The 10,838-nt window shown below is 26.0% G+C and overlaps 1 protein-coding gene across 2 annotated transcripts; it reads right to left on the bottom strand.

Moving 5' to 3' along the window:
- Window positions 1–415: 415 nt before the first annotated feature.
- LOC112601075 (probable cytochrome P450 303a1) lies at window positions 416–8,744 on the bottom strand. Of its 2 annotated transcripts, none has more exons than XM_025348495.1 (8): window positions 8,458–8,744; window positions 2,584–2,672; window positions 2,263–2,514; window positions 1,653–2,189; window positions 1,401–1,581; window positions 1,181–1,298; window positions 974–1,115; window positions 416–897 (listed from the first exon to the last, which is right to left on the bottom strand). In XM_025348495.1, exons 2-8 carry the CDS (start codon window positions 2,669–2,671, stop codon window positions 716–718), a joined length of 1,500 nt encoding a protein of 499 aa, XP_025204280.1. In that variant the 5' UTR covers window position 2,672; window positions 8,458–8,744; the 3' UTR covers window positions 416–715. The 2 variants fall into 2 exon arrangements, with proteins under 2 accessions (XP_025204280.1, XP_025204279.1); XM_025348494.1 differs by lacking the exon at window positions 8,458–8,744 and adding an exon at window positions 3,996–4,102.
- Window positions 8,745–10,838: the final 2,094 nt, after the last annotated feature.

The following is a 10,838-nucleotide window of genomic DNA, read 5'->3' as shown; positions in this document are numbered from 1 at the left end:
AAATAGTACACCTTTGTATATAAATATATATTAATATATAATTGTTAAGTATTATTTTTACGATTTGCAATTATGTTATCAGTTGATACGTAAAAACTTAAATACGGCTCAAAACTTCGAAGGAGAATTAGGAGTCCAAACTCAGAAACCTCCATCCCTTGTTAAGAATATATGAATTATGTATTTTGTTTATCTTACCTACTATATTTTTGTTTCATAAATATTTTAATGGTACTAGTATCTATGAATCTGGTACCTATTTATAATAATATAATATACATAATATTTCGTATTGTGCATTTAAGTATTTAATTATAGCTACTACAAAGAAATATTGAATAGATATAGTTTATACATCTATGAACATAAATTAATTACTTTTATAAAAAATACACATAATGCTCATACATATATATATGCTAAAAAATAGTTCAATTTATTATTACACGTCTTACAATTAAAATCATAAAATACATTTTTGGATTCAGAAATCATAGTATATAGACCAGACAATATTATGTACTGTTTGGTTGTAAAATCATTCAGTCATTTAACAATACAATAGTATACGTTAATATTTAAACTACCTAAGTTAGTGTTATAATATATTATTATAAAAAAGTATAAAAATTAAAAATTTTAATCTGTCTTTGATTTAAGGTCAAAGAATGAAAACTAAAATTCTAAAGTTCTAAATATTAATGTAGACATATTATCACGACCGGAGACTGACGTAAGCATTGAATTCTCCAGGTGAAGGAGTTACTCCGTCAACGCCTAAAGTGCTTGGTGGTGCTTGGCCATCTGGTATTGAGAAATCAAAGTTTTGTAATAGACATGCAGAAAATAAAAATATATTTGATCTAGCGAGTGTTTGTCCCATACAACGATGTTTGCCTAAAAACATACCACATTTCATTTTAATATAATACATAATAATATGGAATTTAAAACGCATGATCACAACTATTACCATATCCGAATGGTAAGTATTCATCTGGAACAATTAATTTTCCATCGCAGCCAATAAATCGTTCTGGCAAAAATCTATCTGGGCTATCCCATACATCATCATCATTTAGTAATGCAGCAAAATTAGCAATCACCATTGTATCCTAATGAAAGAAGTAAATACAAATTATTTATGATTTATTTTGTTCAAAATATACGATTGTCATACCTTAGGAATATGATAACCCTGCAATGTCGTATCTTTTAAAGCTCTATGTGGAATACTGAAAGTTCGTCCCATAAACACTCTAACCGACTCCAATACAAGAGCTTCTAGATAAGGCATACTAAAATACAGACGTTATACATGTGTTAATATATTAATGATTACTAAGGACAAATTATAATTATTAAAATACTTTATAATCTAATTATATTTATGTATGTACTTAGGCCTATCATTTAAGGTAGGGAGTCTGTCTCGACCAACCACTCTATCGATTTCTTCTTGGGCCTTCTTCTGAACTTCTGGGTTTAGAAGTAGGTACAGGAAGCCGAATCCTAAAGATTTACTGGTAGTTTCAGATCCAGCCATAAACATATCCATACAGATAGCTAAGAGCTGTGATTCTGAAAATATTGAAACAAAAAAAAAAATTATTTTATTATTAATACAAATAAAAATTATAATAAGTAGATACCTGAATAACTTTCTTTTTTGTCTTGCGAATGTAACATTTGTAAATACACGTCCATTAAATCTCTTGGTTGATTTAAAATAAATGTTTCCTTATGATCATCGAGTTCTGCTTTGAGGAATTTCCATACTTGTTGATGAATATTAACAAAAGATTTATATCCAGATGCTTCAGGAGCAATAAATCTTAATATTGGGAATTGACTGAACAAAGCACCCACCATATCGATGTTTGCAAAAAGTTCAGTTAACAAAGCTTGTAGATTTTTTAATTCTATGTCATCTTCATTGTATCTTTTGCTGGCCATCATTGACCATAATGTGTTTAAGACTCCTACACTGAAAGCGTCTCTCATTTCAAATACTTCACCGGTACCATTTTTAGACTTGGCGATTTTTTGTTTGAAATCATTGACTAACTGAACGGCTTCTTCTTGTACAAGTTCAGCCATTGTTCTTTTTCCAAAACCAAATTCTCGCAAATGACGCAATACAAATCTTCGTTGTTCTACCCAAAATTCTTCGTCTGTTAGTAAAAGACCTGAAATAGTGATTAAAAATTTGTAAGTAATATATTTTTTTTAACATAAGATTAGTAACTTTTATAGTATTACCTCTTCGTGTTCCCCATGTTCTAGTCTCATAAAATGGCCCCTGTGGTCTACCATCGAATTCATCTTTAGTTAACATTTCTTTAATTGCATTGTATCCACAGCAAACTACTTGTCTATCTTTTCCGACTTTTAAACCAACAATCGGTCCATATGATTCCGCTAGACAAATAGTCGCACGATACAAATATCCAGTCTGTTTTCTAAGTGAATTTATGGTAAGAGCACTTCCCAAAACCGGCAACCATTTTGGACCTAATTCAAACATGTTTTTAATTTTTTTAAATAATATAATATATAGATGATTAATGTCATTGTAATTACCTGGTGGATAATTTTTTGGTTTTTTCATGTCCAAATATGACAGGAGCGCTACTACGACGCTAAAAAGTACTAGCACGAGTATCCACATCCTGTGTACATAATAATATTATCAATGATGTAATAGTAGTTACTATTATTATTTAATAAAGGCACGTGTAAAGTTTGACCATGAAAAAATACCGAGAAGTAAAATATGTGATGACCTCAATAGTTAATAGTATAATTTAGCCATATAACGATTACGTATGTCAATTATTGAGTTATATAAGCAAGCTATACGTGAGATGGAATTTAAATTATCTGGTACTTTCGCCCGTTGGAAGTAGACAGAACCGGTCATTCACTTTCCTTTTCCTGTATTATTCTCTTACAAGATTTAAAACTTGTCTGTTCGTAAACATTGTGTAATACCAACATTATATCATGTTCAGTTAAGATCTTCTTAAATAATGTATGTACCTATTTACTTCCCGATCTAAATTAAATTTTTTCCAAAAAATTATCCGATAAAAACAAATTTTATTATTTTTTTTTTTGAATTTTTTTAAATATTTGAATATAATAGTTATATATTTAAAATTTGATTAATTAATAAAAAATATAATATTAGAATCAATATTGTATTATTATGCTTTAATTATTTAAAAATTTATCATGTTTCAACAATTTTGTTAATGAAAGCATATAATTTAAAAAATAATTGTTTTAATTTCAAGAATATTTTAGCTATGGTTTTTTATCTATCACTATAATATTACAATTTTAATATACCGACATATAAATAATAATTTTAAAAAACAGTTAATTTATTTTTTGTATCTAGATATATTTTTAAGAAAGTTATAGCGTTTTTTAAATATTTTATCAGTTTAATAATTCGATTTTTGAATTTAACTAATATAGCTTACACAATTGTGTAGTTATATAGCTAGTTATAAAATAATCTTATATTTACAGTCTACAAATAAATAAATGATTAAAAAAAAACATATTAAATCTAATTTAAGGCTGTTTTATAATCTATAAAACATAATATTCTATATTTTATTAATCATCTTATGGTTAATGTATAGTTAGTACATACATATAATTACCACATACTGGTTAAATGTATAACCAGCTATGTATAAAATTAAAATCTTTCTCAGGAATTACATTTTTTGTTTGTATATCCTAAAATAGATACTACAATAATATTTACACATTTTAAACGCAATTTTTAAATTCTTACTATCTTATTATCTACTAATATGAATATGAAATATTTTAATGGTATCTATTGAAAATTGTTTTCATATTAAATTTATTTAAAATACCTACACAATTAAATTTAAAAAATATTGTTAATTTACTATTTATACATAAAGATATAATAATATTTAAGTCCATATTTTTAATAAATTAAAAATTACCTGATACTTGGAGTTCACTTGTTAACGAAGAGCTGTAGAAGAGATTTCACTTTCACTCACTTCCGACACACTGATTTTATACTAGGCCCCACCGCCGTTTATCGATATGTTATATATAATTTTGTGAATGGCAATAGGTAAGACGCACAGGTTATCCATTGCAAATGAGAAGGGGGATAATACTTCTTTTAAAAAAAATATTTTTATGTAACTCCATACAAACCGTCTCCTACCCCCAAATTACGTTTTTGGCCCTGGTGTACTGTTAAATAATCAGAGCTCTCATTAAGAATTGTATAACAACATTTCTACAAAATATAAATTAACTTGATATGTCTTTGATTAAGGAAAATGTATTTACTTAAACTGTTGATATCTTAGTAAATCATAAATTTGTTTACATAACGATTAGAAAATCATATTAAGGTATTATAATATAGGTATACCTATTTAATAATAGTATATTTAATCACAAAAACTGTATAATACAAATTAAATGATTTTCTTGTTTTGCGATATTATACAATTAGAAGTGTCACTAATGAGTGGCTTTTTCATCGACCTTTCATGCTTTTTAATTAAATTATTAAATATTCTTATTATGCATAGACCTAACCTAACCTGAGTATAAGGTCTAAGTTATTATGCATTCTTTGTGTAAATAATTTATCTCAAAATAAAAACCAAAAACTAAAAAAAAAAAAAATACTATACATTAAGTGTATCATTGTGTCCTTTTAATTCCATTATGTTTTCAGGGTTTTCATAATGATAATATTATGATACCTACTCGTATATATGTTTATAATTTATATACCTATAATGTTTTTCTATCTCATATTTATGAAGTCTGGTGTTCAATTGTCCAATAGGATCAAGACTTATGGATCAAACTGGCTTTATCATTTTAAGAGACTTAAATGCATGTTTAGCAATTGAAAATAGAATAAAAATATTTTTATTTTGGAATTTTATCAATGATATTAAATTTGCATTCAATTTTGTATACTTCATTTTTCTGAAAATAATAAGCACTAATAATTAAGTTATTAAGTAATTTTTTGAACAGTCTTAATTCTCTTATAAACCTTCCACGTAGGTAACTGAATTTACTAAATATTTCAATATTCTAATCACAAAAAAAAATGTATTCTATGTTTTTACTGATTATTTTATCAAAGTCTCAGAAGTTATAACATGTGTTATGTGCGTATATAACATAGGTTGAACGTAAGTACCTAAATGGCTATAGTTAACACGTATCTACATAATCATTAGTTACGTAAAATATAAACACTATTTAATATTTATAAGTATCAGGGATATTATTATGCATTTAAAATAATAAAGATGCAATATGTGTGTATGATGAAATTAAATTAAAACGAAATTAAATACATAGCATTAATTATTGAACTACTTGTATTTCATAATCGTCATAATTTATTTATTAGTTATTATACTAACACTACCTATAGTATTAAAAGTTAGTTGTCTTACTTTGGGATATAAATTTTGTTTAACCTTTAATTTATTATTTGAATTATAGAATAGTAATTAAAACATATCCTAAATAACTACTCGCTATAACTAATTATTTATTTTTTAGTTAATAAATATAATGCCACCGCCCACCACGTATCATAATATTTTTAATTTATTTAAAATATTATGTATTACTGAATCAGTCCAAATAGATAATAAATAATAATGTTATAGATATGTAAAATGAAAAATATTTTTTATATCTGCATAATAATACACAATTTATATAATCTCAAAAGTAAAAAATATACTTCCGTATAAAAAACAGGACAGAGAGACTACATTATAGCAGATGTTGGCCACTCATTTAGCTTCGAAATACTACTGTGTAAGCCAGTAATACATTGCGTATTATTCAGCATAATATACAATTATGTATGGTTTTTCTTTTGAGTACATTTATAATATGATTGCAAACATAATAATTTGAATTTACATGCAAAGATGATGCGTGTAAGCAAATAATATTGGTACTACAGTAATACATCTAAAATAATCAATAATTTCATGTAGGAATCTATAATATAAAAGTAGTATTTAAAATTTTTTTATCGAATATCCGTAATAATTCATTTTTATGATTATTTTTTTTTTTTTTGAAAATACTTATAGAATTATTTGTTTTTGAGCTGTACCAAAAAACAAAAAGTTTTTATCAATAACTGAATTTGCGTAAAAATCTCCGTTTTTTCTTAATTTTGTTTTTATTGTTTCCTGAAATTTACTTCTATGAATTTTTACTTTTGTACTCTAAAATACCTACTATATGAAATTTTATATCAGAAAGCATTTCCATTCTTAAAACAAAAAACACGCACATCATTGTAAAATCAATACATACATCGCTTCGCTCAGAATTTATGTAACTTAAATACATAATACTCATAATAGTTATATAATATTGGCTATATATACTGGCGAAATGGACCTGTATTTATCTATTTGTAATATATACATTATACATATTCTTGTTTTTTGTCATTTTTGAAATGTTTTTCGATTTTTTCTATATTACAATTTAGTAGAATTTAATGTATTTATACGATTACGTAATTTTGATGAATTGATTTTCTTATTAATGCATGAAAAACATGAATATATTTTTGCGTTTTTGTATCAAAAACGTTGTTCAATTTCAATTTATATTTTGATGCATGTAGAAAGAGATAATATTGCAGTATTGGGTATACAAAAATAACTGTTGTTCATAACATTGGTTAATTTGGTTATTTTTACTTAGTTCAAATGTATTTTAATGCGATTGGTATTGACATATTTTACGCTTTCATAATAAATCTAAAAGAACAGTCGAAAATTTTATGCTTCAAAAATGAAGATAAAGGTTAACATTTTAATATTATTCAAATTCTGAGAATAGATAACTGCAGTAATAAGTGCGTAACTACATATACATACTATAATATTTAAAAATAATTAAAATCAATTCATATTTTAATTATTTTAATTCATATTCATGTTTATTTGGAATTATTACTTTTGTAAGATTATGAAATGTATAATACAAAGTTAAAAACCACAGATAACGGAACTGTCAAAAAAAAAAAAAAAAAAACCGGAAATCGCTTTGCTATGATATATACATAACGTCAAGTGTATCCCATCATTGAAAAGGTTAAATTTGAATTCAACGATAAATCATTAAATACGAAAAACTATTATAACTTATGAGTATAGATCAGGGGTCTCTCAACTTTTTTATTCAAGGGCTACAAAAAAAATCAATTGCTCTTATCGGGCCAAAAGTTTATTAACACATATAATTTTTAATTTTATGAAAATATAAATAAATATAAATATGTTTACTTTACATTTTTTTTATAAAATATTGTTTACTTTACAATATACTTAAATAAAAATAAATGTAAATATAATATTATATAAATTAATTTTTGAAATAATTTTTTTATTAATGAGAATTATCAAATCGATGTTTTTCTGCCAATATTTTATCAAATTGAGGTTGTATGTCACTAGTTCCAATTTTCAAAATCGCTTCCAAATGTTTGTCCGTCGATGCAGATCTATATTTTGATTTGATGTATTTCATTTTGGGGAAAGTTTATTCGCACAAATAAGTTGTAGCAAATACAGATATATAATCATTTTGTAATAATCAATTTTTTGAATTTGGATATTGTGTATCTGGTAAAAATTTATAAAAATCAACTAAGGTCTCTTCTCGATTTTACATTTTCAGTGCATCATAACATTGCAAATCAATTATTTCCATTTGAAGAGTAAGAGGTAACTTTTCTGTATCACAACCAAATGGATTTTGAAAAATATTTATGTCTTCAGATTTTACGTCAAGGTCAGAAAAACGTTGTTTAAATTGAATTTTAAGTTCAGAAATTATTTTTTGAGCAAAGTTGATTGGAAATTGTGTTTTACATTATTTATTATACTTATCACAAGTAAAAAAATGAGTAAAACAATTTTTTGAAATCTGTGTTTCAAATAAAATAAGTTTTACCCTAAATGTTTTTACTAATGTGTAAATATCGCAAATAAGAATGTCTTTACCTTGTAATTTAAGATTGAAGTCGTTCATATGTTTTGTGATATCCACTAAAAAACCCACTCACTATGTTGTGTATGCTTAATAATGTAATGCTAATAATAATTAAATAAATAAAAACTCAGATTTTGTATATTATAATAATAGTGGACTGTATTCAAATATAATTTTACAGCACACCACACACATTAAGTTATAAATAATTAATAATAAAATAATACATTCGTATAGCTATATATTACAATATAATTAACATCGGGGTATAGGCGCTCACCTAGTATATAATTCCAATTTTTAATATTTGACAAAAACTCACAAGCTAACTCGGTCATATATATAATAATACAAAAATAAATGATAACAAATATCGCGTATCACCTTTTAATGATAGCGCGTTACCGTACAGTGATTGTTCAGATTCTGTGACCCACGCGATGAAGATCGGATCGCAAATATAATATAAAATAACTGAAGCGATCAAAAATATAAGTCGAGTGCCCGTGCACCAATAAACTCGCACCCGCGCGCGATATAAAAATAATTTAGTGCACCCGCATGCAAACAATTAACAAAAAAAAATATCGTAATACGTTAAAATACAACAATCGCATTAAAAACCATGTGCCACCAATGGCAAAAAACGACGACGCGACGCAATAAAATGGACATACGGTGACGACGATGGGCTGGAGAAGACTAAAAACAGTAAAAACTAACCCTTTGTTCGCGGCGGCAGCTGGTTTGCGCTATACAGCAGGAGTAGGGTCCGTCTAAACCAGGCATGCCCAACCTTTTTCAACTGGCGGGCCACATTCAAAATGTATATTTGTACTGCGGGCCGTATATGCTTCATGGGGTTTTTTTTTTTTTTTTGTTCATTTCGATAATATATAAACTAGTCATAGGTATATTTATTATACATTTTATCGGATATAATATTATCTTTGTTCACTTATTGAATTTATGACTCAAATCGTATGTGTTTAAAGTTCTCAATATTTCCACGCTATAGTTGTTAGTTTGTTTTCGTCATTAAAAATTATTTTATATTCTTAAAAACTTAATAAAATACATTTTTTCGTAAATAATTATTTATTTTTTTTTACACCTATACAAATTTCTAATTTTTATAAAATGATCACGGGCCGGTTGGAACACCTTCGCGATCCGGATTCGGCCCGCGGGCCGCGGGTTGGGCATACTTGGTCTAGACGCTTCTCTGTCTTATTGACGAAGACCCTTGACCGAGATGCATGTTACTGTCATTTTTGGAATTTGGTACCGAATACACTAGTTATAAGTAAAGGCATCTACACTGTAGATAATCGTCTGCTTATATTTATAGAAATATTTTACTGTAGATTTAAATTAACTTTTGATTAACTTTTCTATTTGATATGATTAATACGATAGATTTAAGGGTGCTTATTTGTCAAAATTTAAAGTAGAAAAGGGGTTGAAAAATAAATTTATAAGCAAAAGAAAAAATAGTTTTATCAAAATACTAACTTTAAACAATTATAAAAACAGTTTGTCACATTAGATTTTCGTTATTTTTAACTAAGAAATTAACAACATATGAGGAGCTTTATATTACATTTTTAAACTTTTTTACCTAATCAACATTTTTTAACAATTAAATGAGAATCAATTAAATTGCTTTATTATGAACTAGTGGGCAATAAAAACTTCATTAATAAATAAATTATAATCATAATGTTTCGTTTATAAAAGTATGTGCATAAAAAATGAAAGCTGATGAAATAACCCAGAAATGGCGTAACTTAGAGTCAATTCTGAGGAGGGGGGGACAAGCAGTAGTAAAACTAAAAGTGCGTTGATAAATAAATAAATAAATAAATAATACTTAAAGACTCAATTTTTTTTTTTATTTTACATTATAAAATTGATAAAAAGATGTAAAACTCAACAAAATTATTAAAAATTATGCGTATTACATATTAATTTATTTTAACACAAGTCGACGACCACGAAGTTAAATGTTAACTTGTCTATTTCTTTCAATATAAAGCTATTAAAACGATAAATCTATTATTAATTATTATATAATGCATTATGCTGTTTTATTTGTCTATGATAAAATAGAAATTGAATTATAACATTTAAAGGGTGGAGGAAACGATACCATTTCCCCCACTACTTTACAATGGTAGACCCCCCCCCATGGCTCATGTTATACTATTTATTTTTATTTTTTAAAGTTACCCTGAAATTTTCTTCAAATTGTATTGATTAGATTGATTATTAGATTTGGTATTTTGTTGATAACACGTCGAATTCGATGTATAGATAAAATTAACGGTTGCCAATAACTTACTATATCATATAAGTATATTTTAAGTCATGATTGTAATACTGTTTTTTTATGATTTTTATTTTGTTACTAACTTAAATTTTGTTAAACGATCGATTAAATAAACACAGAGAAATAATATATAGTTTTTAAGCGTTGATAGATTATAATAATGAAACAGATCTTCATCAACTTCTAAATTTTTATCAAAATGATGTCGAATGCTATAACAAAGTAGTTATTGAATTTAATTTATGGCATTGGTGCTTAAGAAAAAATAATATTAAATCCACGAGTGCATTGGACGCACTATCAAAATGTAATTCTGAGTTTTATAAAAATGTTAATACTTTATTGCACATCTTTGTTGTTCTCCCTGTTACATCATGTGAAGCGGAAAGAACCCTCTCATCACTCAAAAGAATTAAAAAATATTTAAGAAACA

This window comes from Melanaphis sacchari, unplaced genomic scaffold (assembly GCF_002803265.2).
Source record: "Melanaphis sacchari strain LSU unplaced genomic scaffold, SCAv2.0 Contig74_pilon_pilon, whole genome shotgun sequence".
NCBI lineage: Eukaryota > Metazoa > Arthropoda > Insecta > Hemiptera > Aphididae > Melanaphis > Melanaphis sacchari.
Note: the sequence above shows the minus strand (reverse complement) of the source record. Positions and strands in the feature narration are given on the sequence as shown.

Coding starts and splice junctions, on each gene's coding strand:
- LOC112601075 (XM_025348495.1), bottom strand. CDS start 2,671: ATGTGGATACTCGTGCTAGTACTTTTTAGCGTCGTAGTAGCGCTCCTG. Junction 2,515..2,583: donor ACCAAAAAATTATCCACCAG/GTAATTACAATG, acceptor TGTTTGAATTAG/GTCCAAAATGGTTGCCGGTT. Junction 1,582..1,652: donor CAAAAAAGAAAGTTATTCAG/GTATCTACTTAT, acceptor CAATATTTTCAG/AATCACAGCTCTTAGCTATC.